Genomic DNA, 26478 nt, shown 5'->3' on the forward strand with positions numbered 1-26478 from the left:
AGGAGGCGGGCTCTTCTAATGACAGACCTGTCATCAGTGAGAACAGATTTATGGAGGCTTCCTTTTTCCCCTTTTCCCTCCATTGCACTCTGCTCCGTGTTGGTGTGGGTCAGGATGTTGGTGATGAATATGAGGTGCTCTGCTCCCTGCTCTGCTAATTGCTTCAGCAGTGACACTTAATTTGAACCCAGCTAACCATTATTGGATGTTTTGCTAATCAAATGCAGGCAGACACGAGAGTTGCAGCTTCCCTTTCATGTGCATGACCCTCTCCAGTCCTCTTTCTCTATGCACCATGTGGCCAAAAGTGTGTAGACAGCCAGAGTTTAGTTGCCCCACTGCTCTGGGGAGGTTTGAACTGGCTGCAGGGATTAGCTTCCATCCAGCTGTAAGGAGATCAATGAGTGTGGTACTGATGGGAGATGGAGACAGGCAAGGTGACAGTTGATTCCAAAGTTGTTAGATGGGCTTTGGACGGGGCTTGGTAGATAGATAGATAGATAGATAGATAGATAGATAGATAGATAGATAGATAGATAGATAGAAATACTAAAAAGAAAAGGGGGGGGGGGGACACAAGTAAAATTAGAATACAAGATATGCAGGACTTGTTGCAGGATATTCAGGATTTTCCACAATGACTGTTCAAAATATGCTTGTGGACAAGTGTGTGCACATATTATGCAAGAACCTGCAACTGATACAGGTAATTCTCCTAAATGTGGCTCCTGAGTAAATAGAAAGTGTCTATTTTAATAAAACTGGGTCAAAATAACATCTGTTCTCACATGAGGCAGTCTTCCTCAGGGTTACCTGAGGTCACAGTCCAGGCAGCGTCACTGGTATGTTGTCCTAACCTTGAACCTGTTCCTGCCTCTACATTGTCTCTTGTCAAGCTGACAGATGACTGCTGGTCATCAGCAAACCAGAAGAACAAGAAAAGACACTTCAAAGACAGGCTGAGTTTTTTGGGACTTCCCTTCACTGACACTTGACCTTGTGCCTTTTTTGTCCTATTTGCGTAATTGGGACACCATTTTCTTGGCCTGCTTGATTGTTATTGGACTAACCAGGTAGTTATACTTATGATGAAGTCATTATGATTGTAGAAGGTTTTTTTGGGGGGTGGGCACAAGAAAGCAGGAGATCGATGAGCAGAGAGCTGGAATGAGGAACAATCGACACGTTCCCTAAAGGGCTCTGATTGTTTCCCAGCGGGAGGTGGGATTAGTGGAGGTGTTGAGGTGTGTGTGTGTGTGTGTGGATCGTGTGTGCTCGCGTGCTCAGCTGGTCCACAGCTGCGTTGTTTCTGGGCACACTGTCGACTCACTTCCTGAAAAATCCCAACACAAATCTAATTCATGGTTTGGTTTCAATTTACTTTATTGTTCCTCCGCCACTGACGAGTAAACATCAACATCATCATCATCAATAAACATCTGCCTCCCTCTGTTTCTTCTTAACTTTCTTTCTTGTCCTTCATCCATCTCCCTCCTCATCGTATTGTCTCTCCTTTCCCTGTGAAGACATTCTTTCGCTTTCTTCACTTCTCACCGCCCGTTGTTTTGCTGTGAAATGAATTAAGGTATGAGAGAGTCAGGTGTTGTCTTTGTTGTTTTCCTAATATTTGTTGATGCAGTAGACTCTTGTAAGTGTAAGTGTTCACAGCATTTGTCCCGTAGCTGCTGCTGTGAACTTGGAGCCACTGCTGTGGTGTTGTATGAAAATGTTGTGGCTTGGTAAAGCTGGATTCATGAGGGCTGCTAACACAACTTTGAGCCTGTGTGGTCACAGAAACCAAGTCAAACATCTAGCGACTGGTTTCTTTACTTCCTGCCGCTCTGCTCGCAGCTTGTCACAGATTAGATTTGTTTCAGATGGCTCTGTGGAAAGGGGAATGTGTTTTTCTGGTAACCAACCAACTAAACAAAAAAACAAAAAAACAAAGATTAAAATGGTTAAAACAGATCCTGACTTTCCTACAGGAATAATTATCCATCCACAATATCCTCATGTTGATGAGTGGAGGTGTTTCTGGTGTGTTTCCTGCCTCTGTATCCTCTCACCTTGACCCTTAAAATGACCAAAAGATGTGATTTGAATTATTTCCGTCTTTATGGGTGGTCTTGCAGAGATAAAAAAAACAAAACAACAGATGCTCTCTGTCATAACAGAGAGATAAGGCATTATGAATATGCCTTCTTATTGCAAACAGAGTCATATGAAGTGAGAAACTTGAAAAAGTTGTACATAATGATATTTGGAACCTGCTCAGTTTAAAACAAGAAGCAGGTTTGTTTACGGGTTTGTGTGGAGCAAAACAGTGCAGCAGTAATCAGCCATGTTGATTACACTCGCATCGATTTATTTAACCTCGAACTTCAGTGTGGATTATTCCCACAGACTTTCTGCTGCTTAATGTTGAGTCGAGCAATACATCTGGGGGGAGATCGTTACCCGGGCTTTGTTCTGGCAAACGCCTGTTGATTGAGTTTCTCTTCTTAAAACTTTTCCATGTGACAGACTGGAGATTGTTAGAAAAGATACATGAATGACAGCGTTTTTCCAGAAAATTCAATTGACCTCTGTTAACCCGTAAAAAAAAACATTAACCACATCAAGGCCTTTGTTAAAGCTACAGTTGCAAAATCTATTTTGGGTTCCTACTGGTTTGACTAGAACCTTCAAATATTATTCTAAGTGAGCCAAGATAGCACAGAGATCTTCTCCTTCTCATCAGACCGGGGTTGAACAATGCTGTCATCAGTCCATCCCTCATGCAACATCCAACATCCCAGTCTGGTGCTCAGGCCGCCGAAAGCTTTCAGCAATCTCCTTTGACCAGAGCAAAGAGAAAAACAGATCAGATTTCCCAAAAGCTTTCGAACCTGAGAGCAAATTCAACACCTATGTAGCCTCTGCAAACAGTCCTGATGCTTTCATTAGACTTGAACCGAAGCCTCTGGTTGTTATGTTTAATTGTTTGAGCTTTTGAAACAAAAGTATTAAGACCACTTTATTGGAATCAGGATAATGGTTATCTAGTTTTGTCCACACAGACATAGTTTTTGTGTTTTGTGTGGCTCTGTAGCTACTGAATTTTTCAACAGCTTCTTCTACCAAAGTGTGCTGAGCAAAACAGAAAAACACTTTTGGTCTCCAGCCTCCCACTGACTGTAGAGCAAAGGTCGTTCCTTAGTTTTACAAAAAAAAAGAAGCCATTTCCTTTCTGTTTCAGAGGCTCCTTTCGAAATCAGTCAGCAAGCCCCAAGTCATGGCAGCATTGTCAGGCTGTGGAATTTAGGCACAAAAGTGGGAAAGAGCAGCAAAGAAGAGTTTCTGTCTTGATTGGAGCTGTTTTCATTAGATTGAAAAGACACAATCAGCTGAATTCCTCTGTATTTATCTGGTCATGCTCATCAACAGTATCATCAACATCAACAGCCACCTCCTCCGTGGTTCAGTGGTGCCTTACCCATATAGACACCGAATGAAGCCTGGCGCTGAAGGCAGTGGTTTTAATGGAAAATCGTGGTGGTTAGAGACATGTATCTGGCAAACAGGACCTGGAATTAACTGCAGTGAAACAGTGACTTGGTAAATCTTGTCTGTGGTTCATCTGCCAAATATTATTGGCCTCTCTGGTAGAGTTTTTCTGTTGGGTTGTATTTTTTGTAATGCATTAAAGTTGAACAGAGTGCATCTTGGCATCATTGTCTGAGGCATCTTCCATTGATATGGAGTCATGTCGACATGAACTTTTAGAATGAATTGATTCAATGGTGTTGTTGAAACTTTTTTTTTTTTTAAAGATAATGTGGTCATGTTCTGGACTAGATCAAGACACAAACACAATTTTCCTAAGTCCCTGCTCCTTAAATCACCTCCCTGCTCTCAATAAAGAACCTTGTCTTTTTCCATTTGAACAGTGCGCTGCGCAGCCCCTCGTCAGCAAACTTTAACAGCTGAGTCAAACCTGGCAACGTGGCCAAGGGTGGAATAGAACCAGTTTAATGCGATGTTGTGGTTACCTGCGGAGAATTTCTGCCCATTTAGCGAGCAACCCTCTGGATCCCGTCCCACTGGCAGCAGATACCAAACATGAACTCTGGCCCAATTTCCTCTCGGCAAACAACACCAACTGGGAAATCAGTTTGCTCCTGATGCCTTATTGAGCATAGCTGGACCGCGGGCGCTGGTGATGAGATCTTGCAGATTCTGGCAGAAGTTTTATCTTTTGTTTTGATATTGAAACAGCAGGGAGAGACTTGTAAGCTGATATGTTTCTGAATCACCTAGACAGCAGCTGAAAAATATATTGAGTTGAATGTAAAAACTTGTTTGGTGCAGGTAAGATGACTTATACAGTACATCTGGATCGTGAACTCTACAAGGCTATTATAGTTTTGCGTCATATTGGCCACTTGGCAGTGTCACAACATATATTTTAGCAATAAACTCTGTAACAGTTTCCTTTCATTCACGTGTTCCCTCCCTTCACTGCTGAAGACATGTCTTTGATGGCACGGTTTTTTCACCCCTGTCCCGTCCTCACTGTTTTTTCAGACAAGATGAAGTCTGCTGAGCGGCTTCAAGGCCTCTCTATGAAGTTTCCAACAGATGATGCAATGTACGTGTAATGGTCTGGAACAAGAAGAGTGCGACAGGCAGTATCATCATCATCATCATCATTATTATTATTACTGCAGCCTTGGCTGGTCTCGTAACCTCGGAGCTCTGAAGTGAAGGGCAGAGTGGTGTTCGTCAGGGTTTTGACTGAGGTCTTTAAGTTTATGAAGGGGAAGGATTGTGGTTTCAGAGACATGTTTCTCCCATGTTCATTCATTCAGTTTTAGACCACCACTACTTTTAAAAAAGTTGTCTGGAAAATACATGCTCTCAAAGGATATTATGGACTCAATTAAAGTGCAATCTCACCTTCTGTGTGGCTTACTTTCCCTGATGTTGTCAGCAGTTTGAAATGTATTGCAGAAAGTAAACTTCAGTCCAGTTTGGTTTGTCCAGTCTCCAAGGATGTTAAAGTGATAGCTGAAAATTTAAACATGAATTTTTCTATGCTGTGCACCCGAGTTTGAACCACAGAGCCAAACAGTGTTCAAATACCATATCATTGGTTTTTAGAGCAATATCCAAGTGAGATTCTACTGACATTCATAGAACCATTACAGAAACAAAATAGCTCCAATCCCACTGCAGAGAATCAGAGTCCAGTTTTGATTTTATGTTAACATTATTATTATTTTTTTTTATCTCTTACATCTATAAAGATGGAATGGGCTCTTTGCATAACTCCAATACTTCCTGAACTTAGTGCTGCTCCTTCATTTCCTATCTTACATTATTGGACAACCTGATTAATCCAGGTGTGTCTAATCCAGGTGTGTCTGAGTAGTCACAATGGTCAATCAGGTTGTCCAATAATGTAAGACAGGAAACAAAGGAGCAGCATTAAGTCCAGGAAGTAGTGGAGCTGTGCAAAGAGCCCATTGGTAAGTTAAATCAAAAGTAAATCTTACTTAATGCTGAATTGAACCTGAACTTTAACAGACACATGTTCCCTGCAGTTTCATAGCAGCCTCATCATGTTGGGTCAGACTCTGTAGACATGACTGTCCCTCTGGCAGAGGAAAACATGCAAATACATTAACATGTTTAGATCAAAACATCCCAGAAAAATTGGTGTAATCCGGTTTTCCCTGCATTTGTTAACAATTTGTCTGCGTTGTCAGTACAAGACACTGGAACCAATTTCCTCAGAAATCATATTTATATACACTAAGTCTGGTAAACTGTTTAATGTGGGGTGGGGGGGGGGGGGGGGGGGGGGGTTAGAAACAATTTGAAGTGGAGCATAAATGCACCTGTGATTGTTCAGAGGAACAGCTAACAGCTAACGAGCCAAACGAAGGCCACATCTTCATCTCATTAATATCTCTGAAGGATGTGATGCCAGTGTTTGAGGAAACCAACTCCAGGTCAGATGTTGGGGATGAAAGAGGCTGTCGGGGTGCCAGCAGGTACTTGTCAAGGATTTTTATGGAGGCTAACAGCTATGTGCAACCTCCTCTGTTAGCGGGAGACTGTTAGCAAGGAGAGAGGTCAGCTGCTAAATCTGGAAAGCTTTACACCTAAGCAGTAACTCACACTTTTTTTGTTTCTCCTGCTGTCATTTAGGGAAACTGATAGTCGATGCCGTATTTGGTTCACCGAGGTCCTTTCGCCTCTTTTTTTTTTTTACGAGGACCCTGTCTTTGCAGCGCTCCAGTTTGGCAGTGATCGGTCATGCATGGGCCTTTGTCGGAACGGTTGCCAAGTCTGAATATAGTGAAAGGTTATGTTTCTGGCAGAGTCTCTAGGGATTTGGAGCTGGGATGTTTTATATAGAGCTGCTGGATCATTGTCTCTGCTGTGCCAGAGAATTTAAGGTTGTCACACATTTCAAGTCTGAATGTCCGGCATGGTTTCCTTCATTGCGATTTGACAGTGTCCATTTGTCCAGTGAAGCTGTAGCAAGCTGCTGTCTACAGTATATTGATTTTTTCCCCCCAATCTAGTTGTGGGCAAAGTCAAAGCTGGACTGAATGTATTTTAGTTTGGAGTCAAGTCTAACAAGTTGTTTGAGTTTTTTGGTCGATGGATTGTATAACGCTGACTTCAGTTTTGAGTGTAAGCAAATGGTCCGTGTCTGTTGCAGAGTGATTTTCCTTTTGTAGGTAAGTTGGAGGTATCTGACATGTGACCCTGCAGGTAGTATTGATCAGTGAAGTTTCCCAGTCTGTCTGTTTGTGTGTTTATATAATCCACCAGGTCCAGGTGTGAGGGAGAGAGTGTGTAGTATTGGGTAATGATTGTCCATGAACTTGCTCTTTTGCTGCGTTGCGTGTTTGTTGTTGACAGAACTCTGCAGTATGCGGTAGCAGGTTGCTACGATGGATCTCGCGTCCGTGTGCAGTTTTCACAATCGTTGCGTCACCCACTCCCTCCCTCATCTAATCACTCACTCTCACACACACGTTTTCACACACACACATACTGTAGATCTTCATAGCAGCTGGAATAAGAAACAGTTGCCTCTGGATTGTGTAACCTCAACAATGGCTCCGTAATGAGACTGCTCATTCTGCCGAGCACTGATACTCTTCATTATTGGAGAGAGGGGACAGAGTAAAGAATTTATGGCATCATTTCCAGTGTTTTTCTTTTTTCTCTTCCAAAGCAGCATGTCTCTTGGTTATAAAACTATTATTAGAGTTTCCACTCAGGAGCAGTGCTGTATATGGACATTTGATTCAATAAACACAGATATTCACAGAGTAGAATAGCAATTTAGAGATTAGACAGTTGACCATTAAATGAAAATGTCAATCTGTACAGCCCATTTATGAGAATATGCAGCTTTATTATATCAAATATAAATAAATTTCCTTATTTTCTGGCATTTAAATGACAAACTACAAACTGAAGTGCCTTGTACTGGAGCTTCACATTCAGTGCGTTGTTTTAACACAGATCTGCTTCTTATTAAGTCACCTCAGACTGACTGACTGCAGCACTTATTATTATTGGTGCTCCTTTAAGCATCACTCAGTTTGTCATTGTCTCTTTGCTGCACTTCACTCGACTTAACTGACAGCACTCACTGGCTTCCATCCATGTCTGCCACTCACTATATAAAATGTATATTCAGCAGGACGGAGGAGAAGCCCTTAGAGCCAGTAACAACAAAATAACTTTGAAACTTTTAGAAGAGAGTTTAAACAAAAGGAGTAAAACTGTTTAAGTCAAGTGAGGATCCCATAGCTGGGGTTTTCCATCTGTAGGGCCAACACTCATGGCATTACTTCAAAACCTGTCATCAAGCTAAACACAAAACAAGCTTTCATTGACATGTTGCAGCTATGGAGACGCGCAATTCAAAGATGTTCTCTGTGGAGTAATATACATACAACTGAGAATATGGCAAATGAAAACATGCTGGAAGCTCCGGGCCCTGACTGTAAAAACAGAAGTGATGTGTCCACGGTGCAGAGCAGCAGATGGAGCAGAGACAGGCTCGGGAGCTCCTGAGGAGCCGGAGCGTTACAGTGCACATAACAGCACTGTGGGGATTTTGGTCATGAAGCTGAGAAACGAACACTCGGCCGCTTGTCTGTGTTATTTTCACGTGTTTGCTTTAAATTGAAATCAGAATTTGTGATTTTCTTCACACTGAGTCGGGGCCAGAGGCTCAGAGGAACATGTGGTACTGTAGAAGCAACAATACTGCTAGTCATCCCCTCAATACCTGATGATAAAAAGCATTTTACAGGGTGAATAAGAGCTGGCACACTGAACAGCCATCTCTCTCTCATCTTATCATTTACTTTATATATTTCTTTTTCAATCTAGAGTAAATGCTTTCTCTTCCTCCCTCTCTTATTTTCACTTTTTATCTTCTTGCATGTCGACGTCAGGCCAAGTTCAACACACTGTGTACTATCTAAATCCTGCAGATTAAACCAAATCACATACTTTTCTTAGTTGTGCCCTGACGACCAGAATTGAACATTAACTCCCCCGACAGGAAAAATCTGACCGCTCTCTAAACAACGTATGAAACAAATGCTTTTCTACCTCCAAAGGAGTTCTCCTAAAAAGGATTTGCTTTTGTTGTGGCTACACCACTTCAAGCACTTTGGAGACAAGAGGAATTTTGAGTTAAAATAACAAGCCAATGAGCTTGACCTGGTTCCGACCTGACAAATGATGCTAACAGCTGCTGAGTGTTCTCGCTTGTTGTAGGACACCGGGGTCAAGGATCGGGGTCGTTTCCTCTGTGTTGTGAACCTGGACTGTGCTTTGACCCAATTTAGCTACTGATTGACTAATGAATTTGGAGACAGTTGGGGCGCAAGGTGAATTGTCTGATTTGATAAAAGCGTTGACATTCTGGCTATGTATCTGGTGATAAGAAGTAAATGTGGTGGAGATGACAGAGAGAGCTCCACTAAGCTCCAGTTTAACAACGTTTTGCCCTTGGTGACCTCAAGGTCTTTTACTGGAAAAACGTACCTGTGTTTGCTACAGCTCACCAGAAGTATGCTCCAGTATAAGCCGTATTAATGAGGATGTCCCAGGCAATGACTCAGTGGCTCTTTGACTTGTCTGGGTCCTGGCCAGCAGCTGCAAAGTATGAATAATTTCCAAAACAAAACCAGCAGAGAACCAGTAAGTGGAAGCTCAGATCGTGTTAATTCCAGAGATGTCGCATAAAGATGAAGCCCAGTGCAGGCGTCAAGAACTTGTGCATCGAGCTCTTCCACACTGAACGAAGAAAGTCATTTGTCACGCTGAGAGAACAAAAGGCTCTTTCCCAAATTATTGGCAAGAATTAAGAAGCACACTGTCTTCATACTGCTCTCTTCTGTCCCCGTCTATATGACTAACTTTTATGGGGACCACTTTTGGAAAGGAACACCAGTACGGTCTGTGATGTATCATAATTCAAACGTTGGAATGAGCACATTCCACTCAGGTCATCCAGTACAGTTTCATCTCCTCAGACAGCGACAGCCAAGCAGCCACACTCATGTCAGTGAATGGATGGAGCTACAAATGGACTGGCCCGGCGCCCGCCTCTGACGCTGCAGAGAGCTGCTCGCACTGCAGAGTTAAAGCAGATGGTAGTACTCAGCCTGCCCTACGCTCCTCCATCAGCCCTCCGCTGGAACACTTTGGATAAGCTACATGAGTATCTCCTATGTGATGAACACAGACATGCCAAACCTTTGCCTGACTGCAGAGCTTTGGCATCCGTCACTGGAAAACAAGGAAAGGGGATCTTAGGAGATTTCTTTTATGGCTGGAGGAGCTGATACAGATGAAAATGAAAAGGTCACAGGGCGATGTTTAGTTGCAGATGTTGGCCCTTCAGTCGCACCTTTGTTCATCTGTATTTTTTCTTAATCCTTCGCTTGTGCCTTCTTTCATGAGCCCATCTCTTTCTTTCTTTCTTTCTTTCTTACACAGTCAGCAGTTTTTGACTCCTTTGATTCTTGGTCTCTCTCCTCTAACGGGAGCCATGACAACCCAACGCTGTGATAAAAGCTACCAGCTGCCCCAGCTGTTTCCTTGATAAAGTGGGAAAGAAGCTTTGCACCTTCCTCTCTGTTAGTAGGTGATTGATCGCTTCTTTCTCCTCCACATTATCACCTCTCCTCGCTCCCATTCCCTTCTTCCTCTTCTTGCTCATTCATCAAATCAACTCCAGCCAAGTCAGAGGCTTTGGCACTTTGCACTCTGCGTTGAGGGGTTGGACGTCGTGGCGGCAAGTTGCCAAAAACAGGCATGTATTTATTATTTTTTTTCTGAGCTATCTCATTCCTCTGGCACTTTGGTCAGAGTGCAGTTTCTACAGCTGGTTAAACACAGCGTGGGGTAAGTCGAAACAACGTGCCGTTTACACGGAGCCCCCATGACATCTGACCCCTGAGGATGTCCGCTTTTACCACCAGCCTCTCGCTGCTTTAATTAACTCACAGGCCGAGTAAGGAGAACTTCCAAAAGGTTTTAAACACTAAGGAAACACATTATAAATGATCAGATCCAACTATGAGAGGTAATAAAATTTGAACTTAAGAGTCCAGAAAACATTTTGTAGTCAAGCCTTCCTTTAATGTGGTGCTTACTTGCTCTGTCAGCTTTTATCTGCCCGTCTGAGGCTCTGAGGTCCTTCATTGTCCTTTTGTGTTTTTCATCTCCCAAAGAATCACTCAAAGTACCAACCACAATCAGCCCAGGCTCAAGACCATCTGTTGTATTTGGTCCTCCTGTGTCATTTATAATATTGTGTTAGGTTTTCATTTCTCCAAGAATTTCATAGTTTGCATGAAATCTCATTCCAGCTATTGAGCATATCTTGTGTATTTGAGGTTCTCTTGAATAAGTAAATTCTCAATGTGGCACGATAACATTAGATCTCCCACATTATTTTTGGCTTGTCCAATCAGAAAAATACTGTATGTCTTTTAACTCGACTCGGTTGCACTTGAAACAGGATGAAGACCAACGTTGCTACAGATGTTTGTGTTTAGCCGTGTACCTGAGCTTTCTTTTTCCAGCGGCGTTTGAAACTCTCCCTTTTTTTTAACGTATGCACCTGAAAGCTGCACGTAACTCCGATATTCTGCTGAAAAGTGACCCGAGGGGCTTAAGTGAAAAATTAAGAAGAAAATACGGCAAATATTCCACTTTACAAAGGTGATCCTGTTCTCTCGCCGCTACTGCCAAGTCGGTGCCCCATATTGAGATGGAAGATAAGAACTCTGAAGGAGCAGGGGAGCTGGCGACAGTGTGTGTGTATGCGAGCGTAGAAGTGTGTTTGTGTGTGTTTCTGGTTAGAGAGACTGGAGGAATACTTGGCTCCGCTGACGTTAACTGACTCAACTATTCGGCCTTTGGCACTGAGCAGCCTTGGACCTGGCCAGCTTGTACGGATACGGAGAAAAAAGACCCTTATCAGTGACCCCAGTCCTGTCCAGTGTCGGCTTATATGGGCACACTCCAGACCTCTGAATGGCCGGTCCAGACTCACACCAAAACAGCTTTAAATCTGCAGAGATGGTTTGAATTCCTATATTACTGAGCCTAATAGATTCCTGAAATTGGAGTTTTACCTCTGTTATTGCAAATGGTATGCGTGAGTAGAAAGAAACATTTCTTTTAGAGTGTAACATGACATGGGATGAATATGAAAAGCATAGCCGCTGGGATATAAATTAAGTTATTCATAACATGAAATGCCCAGTCTGCACCAAAGAGGAAATTCTAAGTCTGTTCCTGCTTAGAAATAAGATTTTTTTTTTTTTAAGTTAAACATCATGGACATAAATCATGACACTGCAAGCTTTTTCTGTCCTGACCTGAAATGACCCCCTCCTCTCCTCCTGGATGCTACAATTACACTGTTGTCATTAGGAAGTCATTATCCGCTCCTGTTCCATGGTCTACTGGAGTCGCACTGGGACCCCTTACCCCCCTGTCAAACCTACAGCAGTGCTACCACTAAAAAACTAGTTTCCTGGCAGACGTCTGTTTTTTCCAAGACAGTTTAAGCCCTGGGTGACCGTGGAAGATGTTTTTGATGTCACAATAACAGACAAACGGCTAATATTTTAGAGCCTGTATTGCACTTAAAAGTTATTTAGATCCATGATAGGAAATGCAACCAAATGCCATTTTGACAGAACGTCACACAAAGTGTTTGCATTTTGCACGACTGCAGCGGAAGAGAAAGTGGATCAAAGAACAGATTCACACCACCAGTTTGCGTGCTTCCTTGAGAGCTTTCCACTGTGTATACATTACCATACATTAAGTGGACGGTCGTCTGTGGGACCACCGGCCGAGAGGTAGCTGAGCAGCTTCACTGACCCTGCTCCCCAAGATGAATATTGGATGAAACACAAGAATGTGTTCCGCTTACCGCTCAGCCCCCTTTACCCCAGCCCAGACCTCACTTTACCTGTCACACATAAGGCTCCCGTTGTGTGTGTGTGTGCATGTGTGTAGTGCAGTGTGAGAGGGCTATAGAGAGAGAGAGAGAGAGCTTTTTAAAGCTACATTAAGAAAAGGTTTCCAACTAGTAAGACACTCATTGTTGCAGCTTCAATCTTGCATGTCCTCCTGTTGGCTGAATTAAGGAAGTATAAATAAAATAAAATCTCTGGTGTAGGGTTTGGCCACAGGCTGACGGTCTTTTGAGCACGTAAACACTCGAGCCTTGAGAGGAAAATACGGAGCACTCTATCCATAATGATGGATATTCCTCTAAATCCATCCCATCAACCATCAGGAAGAAGACGGGCGACTAATGAATCCTTAATCCTTTGGCTTTGGCTGAACAGTGGGAGTTACTGTCACAATGCTGCATTTACACTGCTATAACTGCTAGAATAACTTCCATGACAACAGCCATCGAAGACACTGTAGTCATTCATTGTAGTCATTTGGTTCACTGGAATCTAGCCTAATACTTACTCACATAGTGCTTGAGCAGCAGTTAATGAGAAAACATGAAGGAAACATGAGCCTGTCTGTGTTGATTATGAAGTCCATCCATTCAGCTTAACTGAGTCTAGTCTTGCAAGTTCAGAGTTTCCCAGAGGTCATGGGCTGTCCCTGGGGGATCCCAAGGTGTCTCTAGGTCTGAGGCTGACCTATATAATCCCTCCAGTGTGTTTTGGGTCTACCCTGTGAGACGTGTTCAGTTTACCTCTGGTAGGAGCTTCTGTGATCAATTCAATTGGCCTTGAATCACTTAAACCTTTACTCTTTATCATAGGTGGCAGTCTGGAACATGCTTGAACTGGCGTTTTCCATAAACCCCAACTACAGTTCAACACCTGTATCGCTAGTAGGCTTGCACCTGATACAGTCACATGTGAAAAAGAGCTCAAGTTACTTAAACTCTGTTGCTTTTGGCATCTACTCACAATTCAAGGTCACGGTGCAATAGAGTCAAAGACCACAGGACAACTTCATCAGCAAAAAGCAGATATAAAACTGCAGTCGCCACATCGGACATCAATAAGCTGCTCCTGTGGAAATCAAAAACGGATACAAATAAATCAGTGATAAAACCCCACAGTGGATGCTATAATAAAACCCATCTCCTGACATCTGGGAGTGTTGCTTGGTGGTTTCAGTGCTGCAGCTGGCATCAATAAGGATGAGACAGTGTGCACTACCTCATTTTATTGCGGCGGGCACATCGAGTCATTTCTTGGAGCACAAACTGGAGTCAAACTGGAGCTTTGCGCTTGTTCAACAACAGCACAAAGAGGTGTGCCTGTTTGGGCCACTGTTGCAGTGTGGCGTTTCCACTTAATTTCAAAAGCAGCGTCTGACAAATTGTGGCATGTGAAACCCATTGGTAAGAGTCTTTTTAAAGCGCATGACTGTTTGGATTGTTTTTTATTCCAGTAAGAAATAAAATATTTTGGTGTTTCTATGTGAAATCTATTGGGATAAACTTCAGACCAACAAAATATGTCCAAAATTGTATCATTAATACTCAAAGATTTTTTTGTTTGTTTTTAGTCTGTAAATGTTTTTAAAATAATGTTCTGAATAAACTAACCAGAGATTTGTGTTACTCGGGTCTGCGACTAAAGCCACTTAGCATTAGCTCTCCATCCAGCTTATCATTTCCTCCCTGCGGGATGGTCGTATTATTTATACTGGTTTGGCTACTGTGGAATTTCCCCAAAAACATTTAATGTTTGGAATTTGCTTCCCTTTACCCGACAAAGCTAATTGCATTTTCTTTTATATATTTATTTTTTTTCCACCCAGGGAACTAATAGCTCATGCCTGAATAATCAGACACCGAGCACAATGCTGAAGTAGCTCTTTTTCTTCCACGGAGACCGGAGCTCTCTACAGGGGTTAACTGGGGACATTAGCAGAGTTTTGGTTGAGTCAGTCTTGGCACTGAGACTTTGTAGAGCACTGCTGCTGAGCCAAGAGCATAATGTGTCATGGATGGGAAAACTGATTGGTTATGAAATCCTGGAGATAGAATTTGGATGTGACTGGTGGTGATGTAGCTGGTAACGGCAAATTAATGCCGACACTAGGGATGCAAACAATTAATCGACTATCGATTAATTGTCGATAAGAATTTAATCGATTAAATTAAATTACTTGCAATTAATCGTTCCTTTTCAATGGGAGTTTTACTGTGAAATGTAAACAAGCAAAGCCGACATAATGTAGCGGATCTCTGTGTAAACGTGTGCAGCGCACTGCAGCACACAAGGGAGAGAGGGAGAGGAGGTGAAAAGAGACACTGTTACCTGTTGTAGCTATACGGGACTCAGGCTGTACCATCGCTAACACAGAGACGACCAGTGAGTAACGAGTCAAAAAGCCGCCGACACGGAGCTGCCTGAGGAGTTGTAATGCAGCCTGAACGCAGCTCAAACCGACCCGGTGCCTCAGCACGGCGACCAAGCTTTGATAAACACACCGGATCCGCGCTGGTTTACAGTATCCTTCCGTAGTTTAGCCGGTCGCTACCGGAGCTTAATTAAAAAAAAAAGCGCTCGTTGCGGTGCCGCGGAGAACAGCGCGTGTGTCCACGCTGTGTTGGTTTATGTAACTTGAGGGGACAAATGAACCACATGTTTATTGTCATGCATTGCTGACCTGGGCATTGTTTCTCATTAAATTAGAAAAACCTTTCCTATCATTCCCCTTTTCCGTGCATGGTTGAAGGAAATTTGGCTCGCATCCACACTCCCACTCCCTCCTGCGCCGAAATGTCACCTTAAGTCACATAAACCTGTACGGGTGTGTGGACACAACCACCTACTGTATATTGTTGTCAGCGCCTCATCACCGCTGGTGTTAAAAGGCTCCGTTCTTTCTGCAGTCAGGTTAAAGCGCACATCCGCCGTGTTGGTAAGCAAATAGTCCCTCTGTATCAACGGAGGAAACCGTGCTTGGCCAACTTGGGTTCGAGGTGGTGTGAGTGCGGGCCAGCGGGGGACAGGGGAGGGGGGGGGGGGGGGGGGGGGGGGCATTCGGGCTTCAGCACGGTACAACTGGCCCTATAGTGAGTGCGTCCTTATCTGTGGCGGCTGCAGCGCCACACGGGCTTTGCCTTTCAGCAATCAAGCGCTGTTTTTGTCAAAGTTAAAAACAATAACAGCAACAGCTGTCGGCAGCTGAGATCGCTGTGCCGTCACCATAGAAACGCAAGACGCATTACGGCTCATTCGCAAAATACCTTTCAATGGAAACACCCGCAAATGGCAATTGCACTTTTTCGAAGTTTCAGAAATAGCCTATCGCTTTTATTTTTCGAAAATCTGTAATGGAAATGCAGCGGTGTCTCTCATCTCATCTCATTATGATAGGACTTCAACCTCAGAGCTCTCTGTCCCAATAACGTGCTACTTAAACATTTTCATTGTGCTGTGCTCTTAAAATAAATTAACAAATACTAGTCTAAGTCCATAAGGAATGTTGATCTTAAATTTTCCCCTTAAATTTAGGTTCTCAGGAAAATCGCCGCTTATCAATTAATCGATCATCGATCGATAAGGTCTATCAACTATCGATTAATGAATTACTCGATAATTTGCATCCCTAGCCGACACGATTTTCTTTTCTTCTGGAGTCGGTAACGAATGCACGTTGCTGCGGTTGGTGTTCCCAACAGCTGCATCAGGCGTACTTTGTTTACATAACTCACCATCCAGAATGAATGTGGAGCACACCTCCCCAGCATCAACACTGATAAATGTGGTATACAATGAGGAAAACGGGCCGTTGTGGAAAACAAGTCTGTCATTTACAATGTTCCCAAATGATATGACCTCACGCGTTTGAGTAGGAAATAACCCAAACAGCCTTTCACAGCCTTTCCGGCGGAGACTAATTGTCAAATGGAGAGTGTTGATAGCTTAAAAAAATGAAGTTGTATTTATCCAAATATGAATTACAATACCTGCGGAGATATGTTTGGGTCTGTTCCAGCAGCGAGGATGGCAGGCTTTGAAACAGCTTATTCAGATTCCTGTAAACCATCTGGTTCATCTCACTAGCACTTTAAATTTAAATAGCTATAAAAGCTGTTTCCATTTTATGAGATAATCAGCCGCGCTGTGTTTGTGCTGGTGTCCTGTTGTAGGCCCATTAATACATGAACTCATGTTGGCTTTATCGTGAAAATGTCCTCCTTTGAGAATTTCTGGAGCCAACAGGACTGAAACAAACATATACGTATGTTTACCTTTTTAAGATATGATATGAGAAATGGGTCTCTTTAGGTTTGGTTCAGGTCACTAGGAGGGTGCTGAGATTTCAGGGTTTAACAAACAGACAACAAGCTCCATTTATATTCCTGCTGTACATTGAAGCTGCAGTACCGTCCCACTTTGGAAACCCCACATATTTACTCCAGGTATTTATTTGGATTTCCCAGCATATGAAGGACTCCGTTGTAACTGTGCTTCCTCAGGACTACGCTACGGTGGCCCTGAGAGCTCAAAGCACTGCAAATTAAGAGAGTGTATGCAAATGAACTAATACACTGCAAAGTCAATCCTACAACACAACAGAAATGTCTCCAGTGTGGACACATGAATATGGGTGGGGGCACCATGAAGGCGTCAATCCTAACTGCAGAAAACCATGTTTGAAGCCAAATCATGGCCCTATAACTATGTGCCAAAGCTCTCTCTCTCCGTCTCCCTCTCTTTTCATGTCTCTCTCTCTCGCTCTTGGCATCAGATTTAAGGGGAATAACTAGAAAGGGAAAGAAGTGACGAAAATACACAATGCTTTTAAGCTAAAAAGTCACAACAGGACATCAGACAACAGTTTCATCTTTCACCTTTTTAGTATCCCCTGCCACTGCTTTTGTTTTTGTGAGAAGTTTCAGTACCTGTGTTGAGAAATTCAGTTTTTTGAATTTGTGGTTTGCATTTGCATGTGCTTAGTGCTTTTAGCTCTCAGGGCCACCGTACAATGAAGGTGTATCTGCAGTTTATTTACAGATAATTTTTTGATTTAGGCTTCAAGTGTTCACACATCAAAATAAAAAATAAAAGCATGTAGGCTAGTCATGCAGATAGTTCTGGTTTTATTTACAATCATTTTAAGACATCAATACTGTCATCATGTTTCATGGAGACTTTATTTGGGGAAAAATGTGTTCCAGTGGAAATTGTGCAGTGAGTTATGGTAATTTTTCTTGCTTTTTGAAAACTAATCACAAACAAATTTCTATCGACTTCTGTTAAACTGTGTGTGGAGGCAGAACAACAAATGAGAACCATAGCTATCTGGATGGCATAATACCACCAAAAAGATGTGAGGAATTTTTTATTTTTTATTTTGGTGGACCCACCCTTGAAACAGTAGAAGATATTTTCCCAATACAAATCATCTTCAGCACGTCTTCATAGCGTTTGTTTCCACGTGTGGCTCATATGGTTCAGCTGCTGCTGTAAGGTGCTTGCAACACCATGTAATCAGTTTTCCCCACTGGGAGAAATAAATGGATGCAGAATCAACCACAAACTGTCTGTTTTGGATAAAACCTGTCTGAAAAAGCTGTATCAAATTGAGCGGAGCTGGTAGCTTGCTGACTTGGGGACATTCTTTGTGTGTTGGGTTGTTTCTGTGCATATGATCCACACAGGGTACTTATTTTGATCTGCGCATGACTATCACATTCCCAACATACAGGAAACCTAACATACGCAGGTGCTACCTCATTCCTCAGATGCATGAATCTCATATATCTACTTGAACATGACAGATGTTTCCCATGATGAAATTACCACTTGTCTTTCTCATATTCTGTGTTGACTGGTTCACTAACGTTCCTCCTTCCCTGTATGACGCAAATGCATTCAGAAAATAAACATAACGCAATAAACATAAACTGTATATAGGGTAAGCCATTGATTTACAAGCTGCTACTACTCTGTCTTTCTAGGCTTTATTGATAAAGAAAACTGTCAAGAAAGACATTTTTTCTGGAACACATCAGGATGTATTTCCATATAGCACAGACAAGCTTAAAGGGATACTTCACCCAAAATCAATAATTCACCAAACTTCTACTCACCATCATGCCAAGATAGGGTTTGGAGAACTTTCGGACTTCTTAAAACGCTTTTGGAGTTGCAGGGGGGGGGGGGGGGGGGGGGGGGGGGGGGGGGGGGGGGGGGGGGTCCCGCTGGCAACAGATTTTCATATAATGGCGGTGGATAGAGGTTACTTTTGAATCGTCCAAAACGCACACTATAAAACATCCAAATACTGTACCTCCATACTGCTGGTCCGTACTGACCCAAGTGTCCTGAAGCCGTGACATGAAAAAGTTGTCCAGAAAAAAATAATTTGATAACTGTTTTTAGCCTTGTTGTAGTAGTAGTGAACTCTCAAGTGAACTCTATCCGCCGCCATTATATGAAAATCTGTTGCCGGCCGGACCCCCCTGGAACTCCAAAAGCGTTTTGATAACTCCGAAAAGTTCTCAGAGCCCTTCCTTGGCATGACAGTGAGTAGAAAATTGGAATGAATTGAATTATTGATTTTGGGTGAAGTATCCCTTTAATCTCTTCCATCAGATATTCACACCATTGGGGGAAAAAGTGCCTTTTGTTTCTGACATCATCCTCGACATGATCCATTCATGTCTGAGCTAAGTGAGCTAAGCGCTAGGAGTCTTTGATCACGGTCTACACGCTCTCCTCCTCTTAATGACTGCGCTGACTTGGCACTTGAGCGGAGACGCTAACAGAGCAGCTTTGTGCTAAACGGGAGGCCCGTAGCCTCACCTGGTCGCACACACGCACGGGTCAAACACACGCGCTGTGTGGTCTTCGCAATTTACCCAGAACTTCCTGCTCTTCACAACAACACGCGGCTGACATCACATCTCCCCCTGTCAATCAAGCGCCGCGGCGGGCTCTTGTTTTGTCTACCTGAGTGAATGACATGAGGCGCTTTAGAAACAGTTAATCTGCAGAAGTGTGGAACAGAATAGAGAGGAAATCCCCGTTTATTTGAAACCCTGTGCCATCACACAGATGTGAGGAACACATCTGGTTGTCAGTAAGCCTCCTCAAGCTTAAACAGGTGTTAAATGACTCTTTGGTCCATTAAAAACCCAGGTCTGTACAAGTACCGCTGCATGTTTTGGCCTATTAACTACAAAGCAAGTGTGTTCAACAATAATCATTTTCCTCATTACACAAGTATTTGATTCCCAAGTTTCTAATCAGACATTTGATATAATCTTATTCATGATTTATTGCCTTCACATTTGTCTCTAAAGCATTCTATGCAGGTGTAATCTTAACCCTGGTGCATTCACTGGTATCCAGTCATTTATTATTTCAAAATCTACTGGCAAGAAGTAACTTTTTGATGAAGCCGTATTGTTTATTTGTCTGGTTTTACTTTATTCCCAGCATAGCTCATTATTGCAATCTCTTTTTTCCCCCAAAGCTTATCATGATTATCTGAGGTTTTTGCTGTGATTTCTGGCAGATGTGTCCTTGTAGAAGTTCCCAGTACAAGTCTGCGGAGTTAATTGTTTTTTACGGGAACAGACAAGGGGTTAAAAATGATTAGCCGATGAGAGAAACTCTGGGAAAGACAGCAGCTTGTTTGTAAAACGCGGTGTGACCACAGCCACAGAGATTTAGCATCTCTAAATACTTGACTAGAGTTTACGAGCCATTTGTTCTGGATTGCGCTGCTGAAACGAGGCAGTATGTGTGTGTGTGTTTGTGGAGGCGCACTCGTATGGTGGTGGAGTAAACATGTTTTTTATCTGACAATCTGTGCTGATGTGGCGTTATTGGTGGTGGAGGTCTGATCAGATTCCAGAGTTGGAGCCTCTCGTCATATGTGGCAGCTCATTACAAACTGCTGTGCACTGACAGACAGCTGGGTTTCTCTGGCCAGAGCCATTCAGAGTCGTCCAAAGCCTGGGCCATAATAACGTGGTGATGATAGATACTCTTTCCCCCTTTTTCTGATCAGGCTTTAACATCTGCAAATCTGAGCCAAGCACACGAGTTTTGAAACCCAGGGCGGACTATAGTTTTGTTATACACTGTGAGGTGAACACCCACCAGACCTACAAATGAGAAGCTGATTGTGGACTGTAATGATAATGTGAAACACAAAATAATGGGAAACCCCTGCATTTTCTACTAGGAGCAGTTTATCTAGGCCTGTGCTCTGTCCAGGATCTGAGCACCAGAACAAACCTGTTTTGTTCTGCTCTTATTGAGAGTTATGAGTGTGTTTATGCATAAGAATGTGAACTTGTTTGTGTGTGTGTGTGTCTCTGGTGAACACACAGTTTTGTTGCAAAAGGATATGCCAGTAGATGTCTGTGCTGATGTGATATTAAATGAAGCATTTTGTCCACTTGTGCATTTAGTGTTCTGGTGAAACTCAAGTGCAGTTAAACTTTAAAAAGTCCTTGCTCAGCCAGTTGAACAGATTTCCTCTTACAGCATTTCCATATTTTGTGCTAGATCTAAGAAGTTGGTCAAGAGAACCATTCAGCTCTGTATGGCACTGTGCTCTTAACTGATGCTGAATTGCCTGTTTGATTAATGTGTAAGTTACAAACTAAGTTATTTCCCACCCTTTGAAATCCCATAGTCACAGTTCTTCAGAAAACAAAGAGCCGGTCTTTATCGGGGTCTGGATTTTGCCGTAACAGTGTGTCACCCCGGGACTTTTCTCAGTAAGAGACGCACGCTGCCAAAACACACTGACCCTTTTAAGAAACGGCTCTGTGGAGACAGCAGTGTTTGGATTGTCTGTTGCACATTTGGAAAGGCAGCAAACACTAGATACCCTGTAAACACACACACATGCAAACACACCCTCATACACCTACCGTGCTATCAACACGTTTACTTACTTTTCCTAGTTTATTATCATGAAAGGGACAATTTGTTAATATCCTTAACCAATTAAAATGTGCTATACTGTAACTGCATGTCTGCTCCTGTCCTCACTGCGGTCAGATCCTCTTGTTCCCATGAACAACGTTTACCTTCCTCAGTGAGTCACCTGGCAGTGTCCTGTACTTCATTCATACATATTGAGGATATTAGTGTGAACATTGACTGTGTCTCCTCCTCTGCTCTGCTCTCTGCTCTGTGCTCCGGTGCAGGTGGTGCTCCGACTCAGCCAAGTCTGATTAGTCTGAAGTCACACCCTAACTTGGAATTGCTCACAGCTGACATTGTCCTCCACTGGGATGTCTCACCGCTCTTCTTCCTCTCTCACTGACAGCATCATTAAGCTCCACAGCCTGAACTTGATCAGCTGTTTGTTGCGAATAAGCCGATGGGATGATGCACGGTCACAGGAGAAACATCGACCCTGCGAAGCGTCAGTTTCCGTGACGAGAGCTCGAGCGAGTTCAGAGAGTGTATCTTCTTTTTTAGTTTCCATGGCGATCTGCCCAGCTGTTAAGGCTGCTGACCTACTAGGGGGGGGAACATCTGCAGTGATGTCACATTTGGGCAGAGGCGACGAGGAGCGACAGGCCGACCTGTGGGAATGTTGGCAGGCGCCGCTGGCAGAGCTTCACCACTGACAACACACAAGATGGAGAGCAGCGTCTGCGTCTCGTTGTGAAGCCGCCAACAAAACGGGTCACCTCGTTCTGACTCCAGGGTTCTCCAGAATCAGAAATGAGTCAGTGCCTTGGAAAATATTAAAGCTTGTTTTAGCTCTGATTTCACTGTGTCAGGCAGGGACAGAAGCAGCTGTAAACACAGCCCAGCCTTGTTGTACAGTACTCAGCCACCAGTGTTGTTGGGCATGTTACTTTTAAAAAGTAATTTGTTATAGTTACTAGTTACTTTCCCCAAAGGGTAACTGAGTTAGTAACTGAATTACTACATTATAAAAGTAACTAATTGTGGCGTCATTTAGCTCAGTTGAGCAGGCACCCCATATGCAGAGGCTATAGTCCTTGCTGCAGCATTCCCCCCTCTCTCTGCCTCCCAGTTTCCTCTCTGTCTCGACTACACTATCAATTAAAGGCAAACCCCCCCCCCCAAAATATACTTAAAAGTAACTAATTACCAGGAAAAGTAACTATTGCAATTTTTTTTTTTAAATAAAATTATCAAGTATGTCATATTAATTGGACTTCGACTTTCATATTACTTGGACTCGCCCCCCTAACCCTCTAACCATAACCCTAACCTCCCGTTTATCTGGAACTAACCAACTCACTCAGTATTCCTCCGCACAAGCCCAGGTCCGCAACGTAGCGTAGTGAATTGGTTAGTACCAGATAAACAGCTTTTTTTTGACTAGTTGATGGACTGGAAAAAGAAATGTGTATATAACATACAACAGTTAAGGAACGGCACATTTTATTGTCAGAAACAGTAACAGTGTTATAACAGTAACTCTTTTGATTACTCATTACTGTACTGAAACAAGTAGCGCTGTTATTTTCTAACGCTGTTATTTCCCTCACTGTGGGCTAAGGTGGAGGCCACACAGCAGAGTGGGGTAGATTGCACCCCATTGTTATTTTTTAATTGCCCAAGTCTGCAGGGCTTTCAATCCTATTAGTGCAAAGGGGGGAGAAGTGTGCCCCTCTTCCTGTGTGGGTGGGGGGCGTGGCGGCTCACAGTATACTAACTAACACACACACACACTGCCCTTGTGGAAGTGTTAATGTTGGCACTCTCCTACTTCATCTCTGTCTCTTTTCTCCTCTGTCTTCGTCTGCGTCGCCTCACTCACTCACACACTCAGGCCACGCGGTGCAGCCTAATTTACAGGAGCTGCCGCTGCGCAGCACGTGTGTGTTGGACTTAGCCTAATGTTTCCCAGATGCCCAGCATCTATACCCCGCTGCCCATATGCACCCAAAGAACAGACGATTGTTCCAGGGGTTCCTCCCACTAAGGAGAACCAGGTGTGGCGGTGGGGACTGTGTGTGAGCATGTGTTTGACAGAGAGAGAGAGAGAGAGAGAGAGAGAGGAGGAGAAAGGAGAAGTGGTAGGTGGGCATTCACAAAGTGCTTGCGTGTCTGTTGGAGAGAGAATAAGAGTCTGGCTTGCTCGAGAGTGTGTGTGTTCATTTATGTGCATATGTGACTGACAGACAGGAAGAGAGCAGGCAAATGTGCATCCAGCCGTGCGTACAATGATGGTTAAGTATGCAGAATATGATGACATGGGCTGGGGCATTAGACAGTCGGAAGCCCCCTCTCTCAGCCTCTTGGCAAACTTTATGGGGTGTATCTGACATGTTGTCAAACTGTAAAACGTCTCCAAGCTGGTTGGAGCAGATTCAGCGCTGATCTGGGAGAACTGATGGAGAATATGTGTGAAGGAGATCTAGAACGCCTGAACTCCATGGATGAAAAGTGAACATGTTGAGGATGGTTTAGGGTTAAATGTTCTGTAGATTTAATCATCTGTAGAGCTCCATCTTTTCTTCCCCATAACATGACTTGTAGAGGATAATTGCCACTCTGCATTGTGGAATGCTTTAATATCTCAGTGGTCTGACCTGAGGTTGGATCTTCCCACTGGGGAGGCTGAGGCTGGAGTTCAGCACCGGCCCCCCTGCTCCGTGTGGACTGTCTGTCCTGTCACCTTCAAGTACCCATCAAACACACAGCACACAGCACACTGCACATGGCAGCTGCATCATTATGTTGTCTGCACCCAGGTACCAACAGGACTCTTGTCTGTGCATGAAGCTGGAGCCAAGTTTAACCCCTTACTGTATACCTCATGTTGCTTCTGTTCTTTTTAGCTCGATTTAATTTATAGAAAGATAATGCACCTTGGGTTGGGGTTCTGTCTCTCTACTTATGTGGTTCCCATGTCTTATGTTTGTTTTTTTGTTATTTTTGCAGAGCGTGGTTCTCTGGGAGCCTTGGACCTGACAGAGTTGATCGGCGTGCCCCTCCCCCCCTCCGTCTCCTTCGTCACAGGTTTTGAGGGTTACCCCGCTTACAGTTTTGGGCCGGATGCCAACGTGGGCCGCCTCACAAAGTCCTTCATCCCCGACCCGTTCTACAACGACTTCGCCGTCACCGTCATCGCTAAACCCACCACACGGCGTGGCGGCGTCCTGTTTGCCATCACAGATGCTTATCAGAAAGTATGACAGTCATTGTGTTTAACTCCACTTATCTGTCATTCTCTGTTTATTTTCTGCCTCTATTAACATCAATGTGTGTCTTTAAGATTGTACATTTAGGTATAGCGTTGTCAGAGGTGGAGGATGGCTCCCAGAGAGTGGTACTGTACTACACTGACCCAGGTACAACTGGTGGGACCCAGGAAGCAGCTTCCTTCAAAATGGGAGACCTGACAGGAAGATGGGCGAGGTTCACCATGACTGTGCAGGGGGCAGAGGTGGGTGTGGTGACAATTAGGATTTCTTTCTTTCTTTCTTTTAAACACTTTGTTTTATATGTTAATTGGAAAATTACAAATAATCATATTCTCTGTTTTACAAATAACTATAATAAACAGTCCCGACAATAGACAGAGACAGTTCAAACCCCAAATCAACGTGACAAACTAGTCATAGACAACAGAGGCAAAAAAATAACATGGACAACGACAACAACAATAAAAAAAACAACAACAACAAGTGCACCTAATACTTCTTATTACAGATTTGTTCAAGGGCAGGTGTAATCATTCAGAGTTCCAGTTCCAGACCAGGTAAATTGTTCACATGAGTTATTAGGGAGAGTCCCAGGTTTTGTGGAATTTGTTGATGGAACCGTTGAGGGTACATCACAATCAGGATTTCTTTTTGAAATCATCTGGATTTGACTGGAATTTATAACAAAAAAAGTCTTTTTATCCCAGATAAACATTGTAAAAGTTTCTGAGGGTGGAAAAAAAAACACTTTCCAAGAAAAAACAACTGGGTTTTTGTGACTTTGGTCTCCACACCAAATCGGACGAGTAATATTGTTCTCTATAGCAACAATGGATATGTAAGTCTTTTTAAAAACAGATCAATATACAAAAAAGTCAAAATACCTTCCTATAATCGCTCTCCACTGTACTGCGCTGTCCACAGCAAACACTACTGAGGTGTGAATAGTACACTCTTGTGACTATTTTCTGCTGGAGATTTATTGCTCCTGTATTTACAACAGCAGGTCGATGTGTGTGGGACTCACTCAAAATAAACATAAAAGTCATCATAATGAGAGAACATGTCACTCAGTGGAATGGATGCGGCTCATTCATGTGTTTTTAAATAGTTTGTGGCCAACAGTGGAGTTCAGTGGCACAGAGGAAAAAAGCTGTGATGGCTTCTGGCTGCACAGCCAATAATACGTGTCGACTGTTGAATTTGTTGGCTTCACTTGAGTCTTGCATCTTTTCCACATGGTTATTTAATACGTGACAATGTTGTAAAATGACACTTCGCTGGGAGCTCAGTTAATGTGATTGATTACTGTGTTGTGTCAGATGAAGATGTTTTAAGCTTAAACTGTGTGTGTCTCTGCCCTGGTCCCTCAGGTGCGTCTCTACATGGACTGTGAGGAGTACCACCGAGTGGCCTTCATCAGGAGTCCTCAGCCTCTGACCTTTGAGGCCAGCTCTGGGATCTTTGTGGGAAACGCTGGGGGTACGGGCCTGCCCAGGTTTGTGGTGAGTTGGAGTATTTGTTTATCTAAGTGCAAGAGCCACCCATGAAGTATTTAACACCACGATTCCCTCCTGTGTCCCTTGCACTGCGTCTCCATCCCTAGAGTCAGATGTGCTGGATCAGTGAAAGGAGAATGAATGTGGCCTCGGCTGCTCGCTGCAGAGATAAACGTGGCATTGGGGCGGTTCTCCTATTTTATATTTGAGACATGAACACAATCGTCCTTGTTGGCAGCTTTATGACCGCCACAGGAGACGAGG

The 26478-nt window shown here is 43.4% G+C and overlaps 1 protein-coding gene across 5 annotated transcripts in view; it reads left to right on the forward strand.

Moving 5' to 3' along the window:
- The window catches only part of LOC311003591 (uncharacterized protein), a 100664-nt gene that overhangs the window by 52101 nt on the left and 22085 nt on the right, over positions 1-26478 (forward strand). For all 5 annotated transcript variants that reach the window (XM_083995361.1, XM_083995358.1, XM_083995359.1 and 2 more), the window contains 3 exons: positions 24453-24700; positions 24787-24957; positions 26089-26220. In XM_083995361.1, coding sequence (XP_083851487.1) covers positions 24901-24957; positions 26089-26220 — 189 coding nt within the window. In that variant the 5' untranslated portion in view covers positions 24453-24700; positions 24787-24900. The remainder of the gene's footprint in view (positions 1-24452; positions 24701-24786; positions 24958-26088; positions 26221-26478) is intronic.

Source organism: Trachurus trachurus (assembly GCF_905171665.1).
Source record: "Trachurus trachurus genome assembly, chromosome: 20".
NCBI lineage: Eukaryota > Metazoa > Chordata > Actinopteri > Carangiformes > Carangidae > Trachurus > Trachurus trachurus.